Below are 24635 nucleotides of genomic sequence, written 5' to 3'. Positions count from 1 at the left end.
ACTCCTATAACAAAACAGAGATGGAAGGGCCACAATTCCACACACACCCCAATCTTAAAATGGGTCCTGAACATCCTAGCCGTGCTCCTAGTCAGCCTTCTCTCTCCCAAGCCAACCAGGAGGGTTCTGACAAGTCCCCTATCTCATCCTAGAAGGAATGGGACCCATCAGGAGAGGATTCTGAGATAGACCACTCAAGAGGGCTCCAGACCCTAAGGAAGCCAAGCTGCAGAAGTCCTCACAAAGTGGCTGCAGATCTTCTATGCTCCCAAAAGCACTCAAACAAAGGTTTTGTTTTTTTAAATCTAAAAATACCAAAAATGGAAAGAAAAAGCACCAAAAAATCAAGGAGATATGAGTCCTCTGACTACTCCCCTTCCTTCCGTGAGGAAGCTGAGCTGTCTGGCTTTCAAACCTGAGCAGGCGCCTATAAGTAAGCATCAGAGTAAATTTTATCCCCTCAAATTCTCCCATGAGATTGCAATACCTGCTTCACTTCTTCTCAGAAGAAGCGATTAGGGATGTATGGAACAAGCCTAGGGTGAGCATTGATGTATCCCCTGAATACCAGACATTCTAGTATTTCAGGAATGGTATGGGGCTGTCCCCACCAGCAGGACCTCACATGCCCTTGCACATCCAAGATAGTCCTGGAGTCTCCAGGAATTTAAGACTTTTAACTAAAGATTATGTCATGTGATAAAACCTCCAGGAATATGTCCAACCAAAATTGGCAACCCTGGGTGCATGCAAGGTTATGCCAGTGGGGGAAGGGCACTTTTCAAAATGGCATCCCCAGTCCACAATACTAGACAAAACCACATCTATTTTTTTTTCAAAGTGCCAGACAGAGGACAAAAACAGAAAAAAAAAAGGACTGTCTGGCTTAAAACCAGACAAATGGCCTGCTTAAGCCTGGTGATACGTTTGCCCTTAACAAGAGCAACCTCGGGCTCTACAGCATTCAAGAACCAAAGAGCTCTATTGCTGAGACACCAAAGGTTGATGCCGCTGTAGCGTCCCTCATCAAGGATATGATCATTCCCTCAGAAGGGGAGTTCTACCCTAAGAAACCCACAGATGGAAAGATGGAGGCCACTCTCAAAAAGGGCTTTGAAGCCTCCTCCACAACCCTCTGAGCATCCCTCACAGCTACCTGCTTTGTGGGAGCATTTCTTTCCTGGCTGGAAGATCTCAAATCCCTTAAGGATAGAGATCAGCTGACTTTGGCTCCACTTTGAAGAAAGTCTCTGTAAGCAGGGTCAGAATGAGCTTTCCTCTGACATCCAGTGATGAGCTAGGGAAGAGGACTTCAGGAACTAACCTTGTTTGCATAGACACACCCACTCTGCCTAGGTGCACAGCATGATGGAGCTGCTTTGCCCAAAGGATCACTTTTGATGGGTGTTGGATTCCAAGTCACTTTGTTATTGGGTGCAGGGGTAATAAAGTATTATCACTATGTGAATCAAGGGGAGCAAAACTGTGCTTGCATGCCCTGATTGAGGGGTTCACCCTCAACTGAACTGCACTTGCTGAGCAATGAGGTAGGAGTGCCGAAGCCCAGTGGAAATGAGAGAGGGGATGGGGACTGGTGTTTCTGCCTGGTGGTGTGGACCCTGCCTAAGGGTTGTAAACACCATTTGATCCTTTCCCTCTCCACTGAGAGGCTTCTTGTGGATCACTAGAGCTGAAATCATTGATAACCAAGCCTAAGTGTTAGACCTGTGCTGACACTAGGTCTCCGGTGAAAGAAGAGACTGCCCAGTCTGCACTAGTAGTGAGGCTCCCCCACTAACAGCTACAATCACTGAGAGCTGTGTTAAGTGGTGGGCAATGTTCCCTCTAATTTTTTCCATCCATGTGAGGAATTAATTTTGTTATGTGCACCAAATTATAAAGGTGATGTATGGCTGTGCACCACCATAGAAACAAAAAACCTAGATATAATATATATTTTTAAAAACTTACCATAGGGATAATTACCCCAGCCTGGACAGGTTAGGCATTTTAGAACTCACTACTCAAAGAATTAAATTTAAGCATAAAACAGAAATAAAAATTGTGAAATGCATAGACCAGTCAAACTCAAATAACAGTACTTTGAATGAATAAAATTACAGAGAATATATGTGCATTGCAGGAAGTATCAAGAAGTAACAACAACAGGAACTCTACAGGTATGTGCTGGGAGGTGAGTGAGTGAGTGTGTGTGTGTGAGAGAGAGAGAGAGAGAGAGAGAGGGAGGGAGGGAGAGAGACACACACCCTGGATCAAAGCCCAGTGGAGAGCGCGGTCCCAAACTCCCCTATCCACTCTCAAAAGATGGAATATCAACAGAAGCCTTTACCTCAGTAGAGAGACTAGCGGGGAAGACCCTGATTGTTCAAGTTCTGAGCCCCCCAAAGTCCCCATACTAAAGTAAAAGCCCTGAAGCCTTTGGGGAAGCTGAAAAACAGGACTAACAGAAAAGGGGTAATCACCTCCTGCACCTCTGCAACCCCCTAGGTGGCACTGGTGATGAGCATTCCCCTTTTATACATCTTAGAGGTCTGAAAATCTATCTCAAGCATACAGACTCCATAAGAAGATCAAGATCCCTATTCATGTCTTTCCACCCAAAATGCCAGGGACTCAGAGCTTTCAAGTCCTCCATCACTAGTTGGATTAGACTATCATTGTGGAAAACTACAAATCATCAGAGACTCCTGTCCCAAAAGGGGATGGAGATACACTCCAAGAGATCCTTAGTAACCTCATGAAATGAGCAAGTGTCTCCACTTCACAAATTTGCAAAGCAGTCTACAGTTAAAACCCTCATTAATCACTACAGACAGGACTTTCTATCTTCTGCAAAGGCCTCCTTTGGCAGGAAGGTGTTGCAGGCAATGGCCTAGAAATAATACAAACTTTTGAGCGAGCTCGGGAAAAGGTGGCTGTTTCTTTCTTACCAAACTTTTGTTTCATAACCTTCTTACATCTGTTCACAGCTTGCTATTTCCCAGACGTCCAGAATTGTGGGACATGCTGGGCTGCAGAATGGAAAATATTCTTAGTAATAATTTCCTTTCTGCTAGTAGCATATCCCACGATTCTATCCACCCTGCAGGGCTCATGAGTCGAGGTCAGATATTAAGTGGAATCATTACCATATGACCATCTTCCTTAGTCTCATGTGCACAGTTATTTCGTTATAGCTGGAATATTTGTTAATGATGAGATGCAAGTTTCACATCTTGGGAATAATTTATCTGGCAGCAAACTGGAGCAGAGGGGGCATAGCCAGACCATGCAGCTCCAAAACACACATCTGCCACCACAAGCTTGAGAGAGAGGAGAGTAGCTCAGATGTCCAGAATTGTGGGAGACATTGCAAGCAGAAAAAACATTATTGGTAAGAAATTTTCCATTCCTAAATCACACAGGAAGTCTGACAGAGTCAGGAATAGAACCCAGATCTGTTGATTTGCAATCCAATGGCTAGCAAGACCATCTTTTTATCATGACAACAGGAAATATGCAAGAACACATCTCAAAATCCCACAATACACATTACCATTACAATACATGTTACTGTCTAATTCCTACTATTTGCACAAACCCAAAATGGTCTTGCTGTCCCCCTGCCACAGCTTTGAGTCATTAGCTACTAAAGCACTTCAGAAGTTTTCTTAGCACAAGTGAAATTGGCAAAAAAAATTATACTAAGAAGAACAGAAGTCACTTTTAAGCAGTGCCGTATGGCATGTATTCTTCTTATGCAAGTGAAGCAGTTTTAATCTTACTGAATAAATACTAGAAATTAGCAAGGTTTTGCAAAAAACACCAAGTGCCTGGAAAATGAAGGCAAATCAAAATTTGCAAAGTGTGATTGAAACTTATCTATTGCAGTTATGCAATGATGTTTTTGCAAAAACAAACTTGTGTGAAACTCACTCACCCATGGCTACTTTCTGGAGCCTGTCATTCCCCTCGATTACAGCCTGATCCCAAGCCCATTGAAGTCTTTAGAAAACTTTCCAGTGATTTCAATGGCCTTTAGAGCAAGCCCATACACATGAGCTGTTCCACAGACCGTTCTCCATCTGACTTTAATAGCACTTTCTATTTTCAGGCTATCCTATTGACATGAAATATCCCTTTCCTGCTTTTCCTCACCATCCTCGAACAAAACTGAAATTTACTCATTTGTGTTATTTTCCACTGAGGTATTGTCTTTAAAGCTGAATTCTTGATTCACAATGTATTTGGTTCCTCTTTTTGTACTGATGCCCATGTTTTCTTTGTCCATAAAAGATGTTATAAAATATTAAAAAATCATTTTGAAAGAGAACAAAGATACAGCCATGTGTTACTGCTTTGTTTTCCATTGTCTCCTTGTTCACGTCAAACCCACCTTAGTCTAACAGTTGGAGAGAATGTGCAAAGGTTTGTTAACTAGATTTCAAATCTTAGCCCAACTGCTTTGTAGCAGTTCTACCAAGAGCATCTTCAGAAGAAAGTCCACATGGATATAAAAATATCAGTGATAGATTGTCTTGGTGAATCTAGTGCTCCAAAAAAAATGTAACTTCACCTCTTAAGTATTTTTAGACACTGTTAGCGGCTGAAGAGTGAACTAGCAAAGTTTCATCAAACTTTTAGAAAGAATTGTATGCTCCCTTTCCTTTTTCATTTCTGTCTATTTCTTTATACTAAATACAAAATCACTAGGTTATGACTTTAAGGATCCTTTTCTCTCTCTCACCAGAGATGGCAAGCCTGTCAATCATTCCAACAACAGTAACCACAAGGGAGTGTTTGCAGCAGGATAGCAGATACAAGAAACGGCTCTTACTTTAGTTTACTTGGAATCGGCTCTAATATGCATGTCTGGAGAAAAAATTATCTGTGTTTGGTAAGCCATGTTCTTTTTACTGTTTTTGTATCTACTGGACACAAAATCATCAGTGCTAAGTGTTTATATTATTTTGTATTAAAGTGCCTTAAAGATCTAAGATGTTAGCATTTAGATTATTAAAATGATGTTTCACTATTAATATTAGTCAAAGAAACAGAAGTTGATGTAGTTGCTGCTTTTTGTAAAGCTGAGTTTGATTTAAAGTTTGCAATAAATTTTATATGTTAAATGATTACATACATGATAGAACGTAAGTACTAGTGTTTGTATTAGTAAGTATTTTAGCAAGAAAGATTATGACATTCCCAAGATAAATTTGCTCTGCCTAATGCAATGACTTCTAATAAATTGAAAATTGAATGTTTACTAAATGGAACTCCAAAGAATTATACCACATAAAAATGCAGTTGGCACTTTCAAAATGCTGTATATATACTTGTATGGAGTAAATTGCTAAAGTTTTACAGTCATCAGGTTTTCAATAATATGCTGGTTGTTAGGAAATCTGTCAATCACTTTGCAACAGCCACAACATATAGCAGAATTTGAAAAAGGGTAACAGACAAAACATTTTAAACTTAGTTAGAATTAGTTCCAATCCTTGAAAATGTGTCCCAAAACTGTTTGCACTCGGAAATAAAACAGGAAGAGCAACTAGAAAGCAGAACATTCCTTGCTCTCCAGCCTTTTATGGAAGACTTCACATTACTTCTGTTACAGTGCCTCATAGCTGCAATGCACAATAAACTGGTTTTATTGGAAGTGCATCTTTGCAATTTTATTTCCTGATGTAGATGATGTACTTATCTATTAGTCTTATGTTTAAGTTAATTTTATAGAATAAATATATGAATATTTGTAGATGATTTGTTCTTTAATAGCATTAAGAATTTGAAGCTAATATTTTTCTTTCAAATGCTCATTATGCATACAGTATTTAATTAAATGATTTATTTTACCCTGAGAGTATTGTGCCGACTCCTTAAACAAAGAGTCGGGTTAAATAATTTGACAATCTGGAAATACAAATCCTATATCTGAGCTCTGCTTTCTCTCTATATATATTCACAGCATCAGAGTGTGTCAAAACATAGAAGTGTGTCAAACACAATCTAAGAGCTGATCAGAGTGACTATGAAAAGGAGTTAAAGGTGTGCAAAAGGCAGTTGTCACTAACACTAACTTATTTTACACCATGTGAAAAACGAAGCAGATGGCACTAAAATGCCTTTAAACGTGGCCACAGTGTCATTAATTATCAAGCACAAGTATCCTTATCTCAACTCACTTCAATGGATATTTCTGCCTGTATAAGGATGATATGATATGACATGACCCTATTACTGAATACCTGCTTATATTCAAAATCATTGTCCTGAAATGAGAGTGTATCAGTAGTTTCCAAATTACTTGAAAAGGCGTGTACTTTAAGCAATCAAGCAGGAAAAAGTTGCAAAAGGGACTTCCTCTTTCAATTTCCACAGCAGATGGTGAATGTCAGTGAAGCAAAGCATTTACTGTCACCAGAAACAGATCAAATCTTCCTCACCGGATAGCAAAATGGCCACAAAACTACCCCTTCGAGAGGAATGTGAGAATTGGACAACTCTTCAAGTTGCAGATCTCCTAAGACAGGTACTGAACCTAGAGCTCAGACTGAAGACAGTACAGTATATCATACTCATTTCAGTTCAGCTAGCAAAATAGGTTGCTGGACTTATCTACTCTTTGTGTGCAGTGTTGCAGCTGTGTTGGTCCCGGGATATTAGAGACACAATATATTACCTCACCCACTATATCTACTCTTTATAATATGTATGATTACTCCCTCCTGGATATAAACATAGATTCTAAAATGTGTTTAAAGCTGTTTAGTCAGCAATTGTGACTACCAAGGACTTATGTGTATTGATGTTCTGTAAGATTCTCTGTGTTCTCTCAGTTTTTATTGAAATTCAGTCCATGACAGAAGTTGCTTGTTAAGATAAAAGTATCCTGCACAAGACAAAGAATCACAATAATGTGTGCACACAGGGCTATATTGAGAAATATTTACACACAAAAATCATGCCACCTTTTATTTCCTTCTGGCACTAAATAACAATTTTATTGGAAGTATGTGTGTATTATTTTAGAGAAAGAGATCACTATTAAGATTTGCAGGATTTCAATATGAATTTGCTCATCACCTTTTCTTTTCAATGACTATAGACTTACTATAGTTTCTAAATGCTCCCTTAAAGTTAAATCCTTGAGTTCTTTTATCATTCTGTTGCACCTTTCCTATTTCTGTAATATCCTTTTTATTATAATGTAACCTGAAGTGCACACAGTATTCTGAACTTGTCCTCAGTAATCCCTAGCTGAATAGTTTCCGCTAAGATATATTCAAGTGCTTCTTTTTACACATGCCAGACTTTTTTCCCTTGCAACTGTTGAATATTGTGGCTCATGCTTTAGGGTTTTACCTGCCATTCATCTAGGCATTTGAGCCCACTGTTTCACAGAATTTGACTATATTGAAGTATATCCTCTTTGTTTCCCAAATGTGTAATTCTTTGTTGTTCTACATATGGCCCTCATCTGCCCTGTGCTTATAACCTATCCAAATTCTAAATATTATGGCGAGAGTCACCATCTCCCTTCATTGATTACTCTCCTGGATTTGTCTTAATTGTGAGAATTACTGTACTGGACTAGACTCTTGAGTTCCCTTCCAGCTCTACATTTCTATAGTTACCTGTCCTGATATTAACAAACACTTCAGCAATAATTTTTCAGATAGGGTCAGGTTATGAATCCTTTACTCCCATTGGTGGGCCCTTACTCATGTGAGTAAGGAATTCAAAACCTGGGCCATAAAGTCTCTCTCTTAATTGATATCAGAGTGCTTTAAAAATAAACACACATACTATGAATAGAGATTACTTTCCCCAACACTGGTATGACATACACCACCTATTTAACAATATTCACTAACCCTACACAAGAATTTAGGACAGGGCATTAATAGCAGCACCAAAATCACACAGAAACTACAGGGAAATTTAGATAGGCAAGATGTTTGCATTTGGGTTTGTATTAGGGCTGTCAAGCAATTAAAAAAATGAATTGTGATTAATCACACTGCAAAACAATAATAGAATTCCATTTATTTAAATATTTTCTACATTTTCAAATATATTGATTTCAATTCTAACAGAATACAAAGTGAACAGTGCTCACTTTATATTTATTTTTGATTACAAATATTTGCATTGTGAAAAACAATAGTTTTTTTCAATTCATCAAATATAAGTACTGTAGTGCAATCTCTATCATGAAAGTTGAACTTACAAATGCAGAATTATGTACAAGAAAACTCCATTCAAAAATAAACAAACAATGTAAAAATGTAGTGCCTACAAGTCCACCCAGTCCTATTTCTTGTTCAGCCAATTGCTCAGACAAATAAGTTTGTTTACATTTGTAGGAGACAACACTGCCCGCTTCTTGTTCACAATGCCCCTGAAAGTGAAAACAGGCGTTCTCATATCACTGTTGTAGCTGGCGTCACAAGATATTTACATGCCATATGTGCTAAAGATTCATATATCCCTTCATGCTTCATCCACCATTCCAGAGGACATGTCCATGCTGATGATGCGTTCTGCTCGATAACAATCCAAAGCAGTATGGACCGAAGCATGTTCATTTTTATCATCTGAGTCAGATTCCACCAGCAGAAGCTTGATTTTCTTTTTTTGGTGGTTCGGGTTCTGTAGTTTCCACATAAGAACATAAGAACAGCCGTACCGGGTCAGACCAAAGGACCATCTAGCCCAGTATCCTGTCTACCAACAGTGGCCAATGCCAGGTGCCCCAGAGGGAGTGGATCTAACAGGCAATGATCAAGTGATCTCTCTCCTGCCATCCATCTCCATCCTCTGACAAACAGAGGCTAGGGACACCATTCCTTACCCATCCTGGCTAATAGCCATTAATGGACTTAACCACCATGAATTTATCCAGTTCTCTTTTAAATGCTGTTATAGTCCTAGCCTTCACAACCTCCTCAGGTAAGGCGTTCCACAAGTTGACTGTGCGCTGCGTGAAGAAGAACTTCCTTTTATTTGTTTTAAACCTGCTGCCTATTAATTTCATTTGGTGACCCCTAGTTCTTGTATTATGGGAATAAGTAAATAACTTTTCCTTATCCACTTTCTCCATATCACTCATGATTTTATATACCTCTATCATATCTCCCCTTAGTCTCCTCTTTTCCAAGCTGAAGAGTCCAAGCCTCTTTAATCTCTCCTCGTATGGGACCCGTTCCAAACCCCTAATCATTTTAGTTGCCCTTTTCTGAACCTTTTCTAGTGCCAGTATATCTTTTTTGAGATGAGAAGACCACATCTGTACGCAGTATTCGAGATGTGGATGTACCATCAATTTATATAAGGGCAATAATATATTCTCTGTCTTATTCGCTATCCCCTTTTTAATGATTCCTAACATCAGAGTGTTGCTCTATTAAGATTTCTGAAAGCATGCTCGACACCTCATCCCTCTCAGACTTTGGGAGGCACTTCAGATTCAGGGTCGATTGCTGTAGATAATTTTTAAAAATCTCACATTGGTACCTTCTTTGCGTTTTGTAAAATCTGCAGTGAAAGTGTTCTTATAATGAACATGTGCTAAGTCATCATCTGAGACTACTATAACATGAAATATATGGCAGAATGCACGTAAAATAGAGCCAAGACATACAATTCTCCACTAGGAGTTCAGTCACAAATTTAATTAACGCATTTTTTTTAAACGAGCGTCATCAGCATGGAAGCACGTCCTCTGGAATGATGGCTGAAGCATGAAGGGGCATATGAATGTTTAGCATATCTGGCAATGTCGGCTACAAAAGTCCCATGTGAATGCCTGTTCTCACTTTCTGGTGACATTGCAAATAAGAAGAGGGCAGCATTATCTCCCATAAATGTGAACAAACTTGTTTGTCTTAGCAATTGGCAGAATGAGAAGTAGGACTGAATGGCCTTGTAAGCTTTGCGTTGTTTTGTTTTTGAGTGCAGTTATGTAACAAAAATAATCTACATTTGTAAATTGCACTTTCACGATAAAGAGATTGCACTACAGTACTTGCATGAAGTGAACTGAAAAATACTGGGTTTTTTTTGTTTATCATTTTACAGTGCAAATATTTGCAATAAAAATAATATGAAGTGAGCAGTGTATACTTTGTATTCTGTATTGTAATTGAAATCAATATATTTGAAAATGTAGAAAAACATCCAAAATATTTAATAAATTTCAATAGTATTCTATTGTTTAACAGTGCAATTAAAACTGCAATTAATCGCAATTAATTTTTTAATCAGGATTAATTTTTTTGAGTTAATCATGTGAGCTAACTGCAATTAATCGACAGCCCTAGTTTGCAGGGCCTGAAAGACCAGGAAAGTAGGGCTAACCAATTTGCACACACTTACATACACACTTTATTGATCAGGACATGTAAGCCAATGACGACAGACAAAGGGATGGATTTTAAGCAGCAGGCCACAACAGTGTCACACATCACCTCCAGATTGGTGCACATAACAAGTTAATTCTGCACATGTGTGGGGAAAATTAGAGGGAACACTGCCCCAAAGGGGAAAAATTTCTTCCTGACCCTTAAAACAGATCAAACCCAAAGCAACCTAAAAACCACAATCCCTATACTTGGGATGCAAGAGCCAACTGATTCACACCTCTCTGGCTGGCCAATGGACCATTGGGCAGTGGAGCATGATCCTTCTTTTATTCAAAAGCTGGCTGGTGCCTTGTTGCTCCAATCAAGGTGCTGAATGGCAATGTTCACATCATGACTTTATATAGTTGCAAGTTGACATATAAACTAAGCAAAAGTAGTTCTAATGCTCATTTTTTGGCATTCTACTAGTCACTGCCCAGTGCCCAACATTCCAATATGATAAGTAGCTCAACTCCTGATCACTTCCCATTGATTTCTAGATATCCTGTGTGGTGCTATATCAAAGCCTTCCTGTAATCTAAATCGATTTGCACAACTCCATTTTAATTAGCTAAAAGATTTAAAAGAAGTAATCTACTATTTTTAATTCAGTCAGAGGGATTTCTCCTTTCTGTCTCTGATAAAGTATTTCCAATATATTCTCTTGACACATACAGATCCTCCTTAGTTTGGTTGTAAAATACTTTACATTAGCTGTGTGGTGGATCTGGTTCCAACCCTGCTGATGTGGGTGTCAATATGATAATACATGATCGAAGTTTTGTTGTTTCAGTTTGCTTTTTTAAGGTCTAGGCAGTTACACACAAAAACTATGTTAAAAGAACATTTTTATGGTTGCAAAGTCAAGCACTTCCCGTTGCCAGTGGCACCTTAATTCAGATTCTTGTGCATACAGGAAGTACATGACCACATACTATTTTCCCACAGGACCGCTGCCTCATTCAATTAACAGAACGGACCTGCTCTGGTGCTTTGGGGATGAATCCAGGTTGTGTAGTAAAAAACTATAAAACTCCTGCTTCATTTATTGCAGAAGTTGGCAAGTTTAGGAAGAGAAAGGTCTCATGGTTAAAGCAGTTTAATGCTGCCCTGGAGAATTTGCTGGAGTCACTCTGTGATGCTGGGTAACTCACTTAAACCATCTTTTCACTAGTGTATTCCATATTGTCTGGGTGCCTGACTTGAAATCCTGGGGTCTGATTTACAGAAGTGCCAAGCACTCACAGCTGCAATTGCAGTCAATGGGAGCTGTGCTTTTTGAATATGAAGTGCTATCTAATGCTAAATTTTCTGAAAGAAATCAGATCCCTAGGCTCCATTGGATGCTCAGTTTGGGCATCCAGAATTAGTGGACACTTTTGAGATTAACCTTTTTGTGCCTCAGTCCCCCGCTATGCAAAATAGAAATACCAACACTCCATCCCCTCACAGGGGTGTTGTGAAAATAAATTCATTAATGCTTGTGAAGCACTCATAGTAGTGAGCATCATAGAAAAGCCCATGAGGATATTAATAATTCTGTCTTCAGGGTAGCGTTTGAATTCTGTATTAGAAGACCTAGGGCCAGAAATTGATCAATGAGGAGAAAAGAGAATATTGAATATCTGCTTATTAAGTGAGAACTATCCATCTTGTGGACCGAATGAGGCAGGGGTCCTATGGAAAAAAATGGTATGTGATCACGCAATAAAGACTGCATTATAATGCATACACATAAGGTTGGCATTGGCAACCTTAATTCTGGTATTTCCTAACATTTTGGTGCTCAACCCTTCTACCTTAGTAATGTTCTTTTAATATAGACTTTGTGTGTGATATGTGCAGAGGCTATTAGTTTGTCATTGTGCAGAATGTTGTAAGGCATTAAAACCAATATTGTAATAAAAATAATTAGCCCTATTGATTTTGCTTTCTCCCCCATGACTGAGTGAAGCCCATAAAGTAAAAAGTCTATGTGCATGTAATAGTTCTCCTATTCTCTTGCATGTACTGTATATTTAGACAACGCAGAAATGTTACATTCCTCTGCTCAAGTTTTTCTTCCCTCCTCCTTTCCTTGCCATTTACAAATGAGTCCACATATCCTTCCTCAATTTTAAGTGGTGGTATTATTATACTGGAAATGTAGTGAAAGGTTTGGTGTTCATCATATAACACAAAGGGCAAGATGGCTGCTTGCCTTACACACTTCACAGAAAAGTAAGAGGGCACAGGAGAACCCCCAGTTATTCCCCATTACTGGCCACAGACCCCATGATTCACAGCATGGGGGAGGGAAAGAGGAGGGAAGAGCCTGCAGGGTCAGTACTCCTACTCAGATGGGTGGGGAGTAGACAGTATAGTAGTCAAAAAAATTAACAATGTTAGGAAACATTAGGAAAGGGATAGATAAGAGAAAAAATATAATGCCTCCATATAAATCCATGATACGTCCACATCTTGAATACTGAGTGCAGATCTGGTTGCCCCATCTCAAAAAAGATATACTGGAATTGGAAAAGGTACAGAGAAGAGCAACAAAAATGATCACGGGTATGGAACAGCTTCTGTATGAGGAGAGAGTAAAAAGGCTGGGATTTTTCAGCTTGGAAAAGAGACAACGAAGGGCGCATATGATAAAGGTCTATACAATCTTGACTGGTGTGGAGAAAGTGAATGAGGAGATGTTATTTACTCCTTCACGTAGCACAAGAACTAGGGGTCACCAAATGAAATTAATAGGCAGCAGGTTTAAAACAAAAGGAAGTACTTTTTCACACAATGCACAGTCAATCTGTGGACTCTTTTCCAGAAGATGTTGTGAAAGCCAGAACTATAACAGATATAACAAAAAAGAACTAGATAAGTTCATGGAGACTAGGTCCATCAATGGCTATTAGCCAGGATGGGCAGGGATGCAACATCATCATCTGAGTGTCCCTAGCCTCTGTGTGCCAGAAGCTGGGAATGGACAATAGGGATGGATCACGTGATTACCTGTTCTGTTCATTCTCTCTGAAGCACCTGGCATTGGCCACTGTCGAAAGGATACTGATCTAGTTGGACCATTGGTCTGACCCAGTACAGCTGTTCTTATGCTCTTAGGCAGGGAGGGAGGCAGAGTAGGTGGTACCTTCACTCCACACACACTCTCTTCGTCCCACCACAGCTATATCAATGGCAAACTATTTCACCTTGGAAAGATGGAGGTTCCTGGCATACTCCAGCAACAGAGTGCTACACACTGTCCTTTATTCCAGGAGCTTGTGAAGTCACAATCTTGTTCTGTTTTGGAAAGAACTAATTATTTAGAACATGAGAGCAGTTTACTAAATCTCATTAGAAATACTGGTTTAGACACTGATCTGGCTAAATGGGTCAGCAACCCTAACATTAAAAAACAACCAGATTTGTATTTCCTTTCTTCATCAAGGTTTTCCAACATAAATGCTTTAAGAAAAGAAACAAAGAAAAATATAGTTTACTTAGACTGAAGAGAAAAGTACTATAGAAAAAAAAGCATCAGCCCAGAAAATCCAGTATCATTTTACAGCTTTGTTTCTGTACTACACTTTTTTTTCCGGTTAATCTTTCAAACAAAATGGTTACAGCTGCACTGTAAAGAACAATCAGCAAACAGTGAATAAACACTTGACAAATGTACCCTAGATTTTACAATCCCTGCCATACAAATATGTTTTTCAAATTTCAAGTTTATCTTCTTAGCACTGTCAAATGCTTAAACCATTAAGGGTGCTAGCCTGGAATGTGCCGAGCACATACTGCAGACTGCTGTGTGCCTTCAATTCCCATTGACTCTATAACTGCAGGCAGTTCTGACATCTACTGGAAGCCAAAATTTGTCTTTTCTGAACATTGAGACTGTTAAACATGTAATTTTCCTGAGTTCAATGGCTCACCTCTAAGCAAATGAAATGAATTTATGTGACCCTCATTTTAAATTCACACTGTTAATGGAGCTTCAGACAGATTTGATGGTTAAACTAAACTACTTGAATTCACTTAAAGTGCTGTATATTTTTAATGGAAAAAAAGGGTTCTGCAGTTTTTCTCCTGAAGTTCCTACGCCCTCGGTTGTGTACACAACAAGACAGTTCTTTTAAAAAGCCATGCCAAAGCTCCTCAGCCAGAAATACTCTTAGGGCGTTTACCAAACCAGGTCTATTCCTTGCCACCCTTTGTATTGAAAACCTATTGAGTCTCTGTGATGGGATCCCCAAGTACAACCTGGAACTGTGGGACTGCTGTGCTCCCTTAACTCTCCAGCCTGAGCAAACACTTAACTTCCTTTTGTCAAGGAACAGAGCTTCTTGGGAGTGGCAGGTTAGAACCCTGCACAGGACTAGTGTAAAGCCCTGCAGCGGGACTGAGTCTCACCAGCCTTGCAGGACCTCTGCCATAATAGTGGAAGTGGGATTAAAGAATAGGTTTGTTTCATTTTCCTTTACAACTGATCCACTTACTTATATTATTCTTAATATATCTATCTGTTCTCTAAGTGTGATTTTGAAAGTTGATGTTTTCTGAGCCCCATTCTCTAGGAATGCCTGTCAGTCACACCCTGCAATATTATTTACCTCGTTATCCACTTCAAATGAAATATACACAGACTCCTGCAACTACCACATGCAGTTCAATTTCAACATAAAATATTTCTATCTATAAACTTATCTATGATTTAGACTATCATGTATAGTTTTCAATTTCTTTTTGTAATCCTCTCTCCCCCCATCCCCAGATTCGAATGCCTGAATCTGCAGCAGTAGTGGAAAAATTGGACATTAATGGAGCTAAATTTTTGGTAAGTAATTAAAATATTTTCTCTGTTAGACATATCTTGTGAAAGATTTTCTATGTGAAACTTGTATTCACAACTGCAGGGTCTATTTCATGACTAATGGCATGTTAGTCATTTGTTCTGATCCTGACCTTTGAGACATTTTCAAGGCTTGCTACTGTGAACAAGCAAAACTCAGCCCTGCTACACGTCCTAGCATAGGTGCAACAAATTCCTAGATATCCATCCAAGCATCTGGCTGTTGGAAGAGAGGCCACTTATGGAAAGAATCACTTTCCTTTAAATTCTGTAAGACATTCTCTATAAGGATTTTTAAACATCTGATAGAATTAATGCAAACTTATCCCCCGCTACAGAATTCTAGGGGCTGGTTTTACCTCTGATGAACTATTTTCCCATCAGGGTGTGGTCAGACCTCTGAAAGAAGGTAAGCAGGAGGGGAGGAGAAGCACTAGAGGTACTGCTCCTTCCATCCCAGCAGTTATTGAGGTAGAGGCCTCCAAACCCCATGCTGGCTCCTTGAAACACAGAAATGAGGCCCTTTTGTGGAAAATGGGGAGAAAGCTGCTGAAAATATATATTTAAAATATATTTCTACTCTGCAAAGAAACTGTGTCTATAAGGCCCTATCTTAGAAACCTGTTCCTCAGTATCTTAGGTGTGATAGCTGCTCACTCTCCTGCTAAGGCTCTGATCCTGTAATGTTATCTGCGTAAGTGGACCCTGCTCCCTGTAGAGTGCAACTGACTCCAATGGGATTGGAACTAACTCCATCTGGACATAAAAGATCTCCCTGCAAGATCAAGAAGTTATTACCAGTTTCTATTAGCACTGCAGAGCTAATACAGCTATGGGAAAGGGAGACTGAGTCTTGGCCAGCTCATGCATTATCAGCAAAATTGTAAAAGGAGTTCTGTTTGCAGTCTTTGTTGCTTGATGAGTGACAGTGTTGGGTGGAATCTAAGTGACGCATAAGCCTTGTGTTGGGTCTTTGCAGCTGAATGAATTTTATCCATAGCAAGAAAAAGAAACATGCACATTGCATAGTGTTGGTGGAACGGGACATGAGAAATCTTTTCAGAACTTAATGGTAAATTAATAGGACAAGTGACAAAAAGAAAAAGGAACCATGGGTGAGTTCTATAAGATCATCCATGAGCGAAAGTAAAACAAAAGTGAAATGAGTGAAAGTGAACATCTGCTAGTATGCAATGCACATTATGTATTTTCTTTAAATCTTTTAATAGTTGCCTTGTTTTAAGATTACCTTATTCTGCATTGTAGAAAACATGGCAATATGTGAAATGTCCTGTGGAGTGCCACTAGCAACATGCATTTCTAATGTTGTTATACAACAAAAGAGTGGCAGATCTCACACCTGACAGAAGATTCTTAGTGCTTTCATGTGCTCTTTAATTGAATTGTTCCACAGCACTGTCAACATGACAGGAAACCCATAATAAATTATGCTTGAAACAGAATGAATTATGCCAATACTGTAAAAACTGAAGTACAATAGCTTACAATAGCTTGTTAATAGTGACAACAGCTATTGATCTAGTGGTTAGTACATGTGACGAGTAATCAGAATTCTTACATCCTGGATCTGTCACCGTGTTCCTTTGTGAGCTTTGGCAAGTCCCTTAACCTTTGAGTCTCAATTTATCAGTCTGTAAAATAGGGATATTACCTACCACACACGCGGGATTGTGAAGCCTTAATGAATGTTTAAACTACTTCAAGCTCCTCAGCCTGCCTTAATTGATTCTAGGAGCTTCTTCTTAATTGGCTCCATGTGTCCTAATTAGCCTGCCTGCCTTAACTGGTTCTAGCAGGTTCCTGATTACTCTAGGGCAGCCCCTGCTCTGGTCACTCAGGGAACAGAAAACTACTCATCCAATGACCAGTATATTTGCCCTCTACCAGACTCCTTTACCCCACTGGTCTGGGTCTGTCACACATGCTATAAAGTGGCCACAAACCCTTAAATCAAATTTTTCTGGTTTCAGACAGGGACTTTAGTAGTATAATTGACATTCAGATTCAGCAGATATGTTTACTTCTTTGAACATTTTTCACCCATCTTGGTTTTAAGTAGTAATAAGAATCATTTTTATACTCATTTCTATTCTACAAACACATACTATATTTCAGACTGCACTTTATAGGAAACAATATTAAATGGATTTTTAAGAAATTTAGATATAACTCTGCCCTTACACTTCTGTGAAATTGTAATACCACAACATATGGTATATTAGAATGAAAGAATACTGTGCAGTTTACTTTTCTTTATTACCACTGGCATTATATTTGTTATTGTTATTCCACATGCATGTCACATCCAAATGATACTAATTTGGTGCTAATGTGCAGACCAGCATTTAGCAACAGCTGAATTGCACAGGGTGTATTATATTTTCTCTCCCATTGGTATTTAATGGCTCAGTATTTGCTGCATTATGCTCTGCTTTTCAGTTCAGCCTGGTGCTGTTTTCTAATGTAATGTTGATTTTCAAGGGAGGGGTTGATAAAGAAGTAGGGATCTCAGAATTGTGAGTTGAGTTTAATAACTGCATTCTAAAGTAAGTTGATTTAAGGTGCTACTATTGTCACAATAAAGTAGATATATACTAGAGATAGGCTGGAAAATCTGAAACTAACAAAGAGGTTGTATTGATTCTGGACATGTTTCACATTAAATATTATCACATGTTTCTTTTTCAAGGCGGTTTTGGATGGGATATTTAGAACTTAAATTGTTTGGGCTATTGACTACTTTAATTATACACCTGCATTTACTTTTTGAAAAGTAAATCTTAAAGGATAGATCCTTGGCCCCATTATGGCTCCTTTGTGCTTCTCTGGCAGGACAGAGCAGCTGGAAAGCTGGTGAGTTCAGCTCTGATGATTCCCTTTGCGTAAGTGGAATCTCAAGGTGGCATAGAACCATTCTTGCTTTACATCCTGCCCCCTCCTCCCAGTTCCCAATAGAGTGCGTTCCTCAGTGATCCCCAGCTGTTAGAATGGTTTTGGAGCCATCGACAGCTGGGATGTAAATTACTGTGGCCCTGAGGCGGCTATAACTTGGGGCAGGGCTATGGAGTTGAGAAACATACCCACACTCCCAGCTTACATGTCAAGCACAGTTCAGCTGGACCTGAACATTTAGTTCTGAGTGTTCAGTACTGGAAATAGAATCTAGATCCTGAGTGCCCCACCTGAGCTTGAGAAAACAATTATAGGGAGGGTACTATCTTAACAAAAGAACAAGAGGCATGTTAACCACTCAGCTGTGACTGAATACCCCTGATACATTAGACAAAAACTCTCCCAGTGCTCCCCCATGTATCAAATACCACCATGTATCAATTTTACCACTGAATGAAGGCTGCACCAGAAGCCAGCAAAGAAGGGCTAAAGATAACTAACAGGTCACAATAGCCCACAGTTATCACACTATCTCCAGTTTTTACTAGTGAACTGTTTTCTCAGACTACCTTGTCAAGTACTTACAATGTTGCAAACCACATTTTTCAGCCCATATTATTTACTAGTGCTTTTCTTGATCAAAAGGTTATAGTGCATAAGGTAATCTCAAAAAAATCTTCTTTGCTACATTTCAGGGGTATTCAGGCTTTTCCTATAACATTGATCATATCTTAATAGAGATTGTCTGATGGACTCATCTGTCCTCCCTTTTGCAATTGCACAGTTTCCCAGTGGCAACTGCAGCAATTGCGCACATGGAAAAATATCATTAAAAAAGCATTTATTTATCTTTTGCTTCATAATGTGATGGATGACATTCCGCTGGAAGAAAGTCTGTTCATTGCACTGCATCTTTACATCTGCGGCTCCCATGCACATTTCACTGCCACCTAGAACCCCTCTCTGCACATGCTTCCCCATGGCTTGGTCCTCTCTCTGCCTCCTCCAACTTACACGTGCATCTCTGGAAATGCTGCTCAGCCACTCGGTGCTCTTTTTCCCTTGGGCATGCTGCCCAGTCATTGCCTTCTCTTCACTCCCCACCACAACCACAACCACCGTGCATGACTCTCCTGATGGTGGCTTATCCCATTGGTGGTTCCAGTCTTTGAGGGTAACTTGTTTCAAATTTTAACCTTTTTAATAGATTCTTTAACTTACCCTTGCACATTAGTTGTCAGAGTAAAGACAAAGGGAAAGGGTTGGTTAAAAATAGACAACATAAGTGGAAAATAAGACATGACAATCTTGCACAATTGTTAGCCATTAACTGAATGGTTTATTAAATCTGTCAGGCTGCAAAGTCAGTGTTTCTTCTGTAGCAATGGCCAACATGAGTAATACCTAACAGAGCAGATGCTGCATTCCTGATGTTCAGTAGGAGATACTAAGGACAACTGTAGCATAGCTCTCTGGACTATCAGCATGGCAAATGTTGGCGGTAGAGGAAATTATGATCCCGATCCTCAGTGGCGCTACACAGATTTATACTGGCTAAGGATGTAAATGGCGAAGTGTTTAAATCTACACCTATATTCCGTTGAGGATTGGCCTCTTTGTTTATCTATTTTAAAGGTTTTTCAGGTCACCTTGGAATATCATTATCCATTAAGTGAGATTTTTACTGTTTCCAGCCAAACATGAACCCAGCTCTGAAAGCAGTAACATGCACTCTCATGATCAGTTCAGAAAGAGGGAAACAACTGGGGAAACCTAATCAGGAAAAAAAGGAAACATGTTGTTGTACTATACTGTAACTGAAGCATGGAGAATGATTTTTAAAGTGATTTTAAGGCCTGGGTTAAAAGGAAAACATTTTATAGCTGAATGCATTTGCTACCATCAATCATCTTCAATTAAATAAGAGGGAGAAAGGGCAATACATATTCATATTTCAACAAAGCATAAGGAATGTGTACAAGAGTAAACTGCATATTTATCTTTCTTCTTCTCCAAAAGGCAGAAACAAAAGATAGGTTACGTGCTGAAATCTACAATATCATCAACTTACATACCATTTAACTGTGCCATTCAAGAATACAGTAATAAACTGATGGCAGAAAATTAACCAAGTAGCTATTTAGTGCATTGTCTAATGCCCTAATCTTGCAATGCCATCCAGTAACAACAAATCCTGAGACAATGCTGAAATATCCATTGAAGGACTGGGACCTTAATTTTTACTGTGACAGCAACAAACTTCTGCTATTATTCTAAATATTGCTACCAGAAATTGTTTAAACATTAACTTTGTTTATTCTTATGCGGTGGCTGTGAATTATGGGACGTGCTTGCCTGCATTCCAGTCCTTGAAATCTGACACAAAATAATCCAAGCAAATTCTAACTGTCAAATCATTCATAATTACATTAAATATGGATTAAAGAAATATTCTTTGAAGCTGAATCCTTTGTTCTTAAAGCTAACAGATACTTTTTTAGATCATGTTGGAAATTAAAATATTTTAAAAAGTCCTTCAAGTTTTATAGAGGTGTCAAATTTACAGGGAATGTGCAAGGGACTGTGAGGAGTGGCGGGAATTTTAAAGGTCATGTTGTCACAGATTCCAACTTTAACTTTCTGAGAACTGAACTCCACAGTGGAAAAGTCCCACACATTCTCAGTATTTCCAGTTTTGAACTGACTCCTGCTTATTGCTTTACCCAGACATTCTTGCCTGGTTAACAGTACAAAACATTAGTCATATGAATGCACCAACTCAGAACCTATTAAAGGAAGATGCTAAGAGTGACTTTTGATTTGGGGCACCTCTATTTTTGGCACTTGGATGCTCATCCCTTTCTGAAAATCAGGCTACATTAAAATGTCTCAGGTTGGGCACCCAAAAACGGAATTGTTCAAAATCACTAGTCACTTTTGAAATCTCAGCCAGAAACTTTCATCACTATTCTATGGTCACACCCCAGCTTCTACCCATTTCAGAAATCTTCCCTGTGAGTTCCTATAATATCATTTCAGACATTCTATATCAATCTAAGCTTCTTCCAATACAAGGCTATATATTTCTAATTGTCTGGTTTTTCTTTGTGCTTGAAGAGGCAGAGGAATACAGGAAACCAATAAGGCAAGTCTTTTCAGAGACTAAAGATATTTTTTCATTTTCCATTTATTTTGATTATTGTCTATGCAATATTTGGTATCTTAAATAACAAATGATGGAAAGCAAGGGCATGTCACAGTGAGTTATGTTGTCTGATAGGTTATTTGAGGAACTGATGTGGAAGTTTTCAGTCCCATTGGGCAACTTCTTTGGGAGGTCAGCAAATAATATTCCACAAAATTCTCACCCAACCATAGGGCAGTTTGAGAAAGACAGCTTCTCTTTTCTGCCAATCACTTTCTTTCCTATGAGGAATAGTGGGTGAGATTACCTGGTACATGCTGGTTGCTTTGTGCTGTTCTGGCAACACAAATTCAGCTAAAATGGGCAGTTAAGCCAGGTTTATGGTTCATTTTCATCACAAGAGACATAAAGCAGCCAGAATGTAGTAGCCTGTCTGGGCAGCTAATGGTGATTTTTTCAGAAGCATTTAAGGAAGTTACATTTCATGCTTTTTGACTAATGAAGAAAAACTGGAATGATGTGGAAGAATTTGCTAAATATTTACGTTTGGATGAGGACAGTTACGAAATGGCTATGCCACCCATCTGCTGGATGAGCGGATAAAGCAAATGCTCAGGAATCCAGATCCCAATTTATTTTGACAGGAAATCCGTTACCTTGTAGAACACCCTCCAACTTCTAGGTAACAATGGTATGTTTGCATTAGGAAATTATCAAATTGCAGGACCAGTATGGGGTTTTTATAGGTGGATGTGTGACAACAGAATTAAATGTAAGTGATTCGATCAAAATTACATTTTCATTTTAAAATGTTGTACCCAGTATTTTCTCAAGTAACCACAAAATGACTAACTAAAAGAAATCTTCTCAGTTTGTTTACTTTGTATATTTCATAGCACTTAGTAGAAGTCAGGTGTCCCATTTCGTTGGCAGTGTACACCCTTCTGTAGGCTCTGCATACCAGTTCCTGCAGCAGCAGAGCGGAGACAGAAGCTAAAAATGAACCAGTAGCAAATAGGAGTGTGCACAGAAAGAACGGGACGGGGCCTGAGCATACTTGGTTTTGTTCCTCTCAGGCCCACACAGAAAATACTTCTCAACAGGAAAGCAGAAAGTGCCTTAACATTATTGTTTAATATGAAGTTGTTCTTTCGGGAAATCTATCTTTTTAAAAGGAGTCAAAAAATTAAGTTGACAGTGTCCCTTTAAAGAGACTGAGTTTCCACTAGATGGCACATTTTGAGAACCCAAAGGGGGGAGTCAAAAGATGTAATTAACATGGCTTGTAAGATAGCAATGTGAGCATAAAAGACATACATATTTAGCTGACAAGGTACTAGTTTAGGCATCCAGAAAAAGTAATATTGTGGTTACATGGCATTAGAATAAATTGAGAGAATGAAGTGGTATATCCCAAGCCAAGAATCCCCAGTCTAATCAAATACTTAGCAGAGCTCCCAGAAACAGTGCAGGTATCATTAGTGTAACTGTCTTGCAGATGGACCTGTAGAGACCACTGCAGTGTAATATGCAGGACTGTCTTCTGGAAGACTCAGACAGCTCTCAACAAGCCAGTGCTGCATGGCAGAGGGTGGTGAGACAACGGCTGGAATGCCTAAGGAGACTGCATCTTTGGCTTCTTATTAACCAGTGTGGTGAGAGAAGTTTACACCAAACCAGTAACAAAAGTAATCTGATAGAATAACCACCAGTTTGTGGTGAGTTTGCCCTATTTCTCAGCAGTTTGTCCTGAATTGGCATCCTCAGATGTGACCTACTGAGACACGGTGACACCTCCCAGGAGCACCTAACCTGCTTCCCATAGTTCCTGCAGGAGCTTCCCCTCAAACTTCAGTCCCAAACATTCCTTTGGACCATGTTTCGCTTGGCTTTTAGCTCACGAGAGAAGTCCCAGACTTTCCTGGGTCTGCTCCCTGCCTTGTTCCTTCCTTTATGAATGTTCAGATCCTTGTTAGCTGTTTTTAATCACAAAATTATGCCTACAATCCCTCCAAATATAACTCAGTGGCCTAATTGGTCTCAGACTCCCGTTAACCCCTGGTTAACAAGTGTGGGGTTTGTACACCATATCACAGGGTAATGATGTAAACAGTAGGATAGAGTTTCCAATGAGATATATTATGAACTGGCATTTATGTTGGACCATGATGAAACAAATAATGGAGATGCTCACAGAACTCAAAGATGGCCAAAAATAATTAAAATAAGGCCTAAAACAAGAGTTGGTGATTCTCAGAAGGAATTAAGGCAACATCTAAAGGTTTCCCAGAAAGAACCTGTGGTCAGAGATAAAATATTTGTTGTGGGAACAGCCACAGAGTTTCTGAGTAGATTTTAATTACAAAGTTACAAACTACAAAGTAATAGAAACTTAGCCAAAAAAGGCCACTGTTGTTCTGAATAAGAGTGTCCAGATGGGGAGTCTGACCAGTATAACTATAGTAGTATAATTATATCAACATAATAAAGCCAGTTAATTTCCCTATGGGGACCAACCCATAGCCTAAGATTTGAATGTGGACCACAGTTACCTGAGCATACACATCACTCATCGGGGGAGGGATAGCTCAGTGGTTTGAGCATTGGCCTGCTAAACCCAGGGTTTTGAGTTCAGTCCTTGAGGAGGGCCATTTAGGGATCATAGGCAAAAGTTTCTCTAGGGATTGGTCTAGCTTTGAGCAGGACTAGATGACCTCCTGAGGTCCCTTCCAACCCTGATATTCTATGCTAATCAGACCTTTCTGTTTATCTTAAAGTTTAGCATGGCTGAAATGAAAAATCCACAAAGTCTGCAATACAAATTTTACAAAAAAAGTAATAATCAAAGATTGATAAATACTAAGTTACTAAGCAATAGGTATTTTCCCCTAGTAAAATGAAGCCATCCTGTTTTCTCCTAAATGACACCATCTGCTCTAAATAAGCATGAAGCTAGAAAGACACATACAAAACAGGAACCTGTAAGAGATCAGTATAAGCTTAGTAACTGATTAGTTTCAATGTGGGGGAAAAAGAATGACTTTTGTAATCAGTTGTCAAACTGTGCAGAACACCAACAATCTTGCAAATTGGCTGCGAGGAGTTTATTAAAATATTTATCAGTATTTCATATGTATAGACCTATGGCGTTTGCCCACATTATAATTGTAACCACATACAAAAACTGCCACCAAGATATGTCATTAATGACTTTTCCAATTGCCTGTCCTGTTCGTACAGTCAAAATTTAATGTTAAGGCATCTGGCTTCAAGTTCTAGTTGCATTGCTAATAAACCACATTAGCAAAGTTTGGAAAGAGGCATGCTGGAA

The 24635-nt window shown here is 39.0% G+C and overlaps 1 protein-coding gene across 6 annotated transcripts in view; it reads left to right on the top strand.

Moving 5' to 3' along the window:
- Positions 1-4778: 4778 nt before the first annotated feature.
- The window catches only part of BLNK (B cell linker), a 139020-nt gene continuing 119163 nt past the window's right edge, over positions 4779-24635 (top strand). For 2 of the 6 annotated variants that reach the window (XM_054035451.1, XM_054035453.1), the window contains exons 1-3: positions 6521-6535; positions 15169-15231; positions 22803-22959. Coding sequence is in view for 3 of the 6 variants with exons in the window: in XM_054035448.1 (XP_053891423.1) it covers positions 6395-6535; positions 15169-15231 (204 nt within the window). In the remaining 3 variants the exon portion in view is untranslated. Of the gene's footprint in view, positions 4898-6384; positions 6536-15168; positions 15232-22802; positions 22960-24635 lie in introns of those variants that run through there. The other 4 variants (XM_054035448.1, XM_054035447.1, XM_054035449.1 and 1 more) reach the window with 4 other exon arrangements.

Source organism: Malaclemys terrapin, chromosome 7, assembly GCF_027887155.1.
Source record: "Malaclemys terrapin pileata isolate rMalTer1 chromosome 7, rMalTer1.hap1, whole genome shotgun sequence".
Taxonomy (NCBI): domain Eukaryota; kingdom Metazoa; phylum Chordata; order Testudines; family Emydidae; genus Malaclemys; species Malaclemys terrapin.
This window is presented reverse-complemented; position numbering and strand designations above follow the sequence as displayed.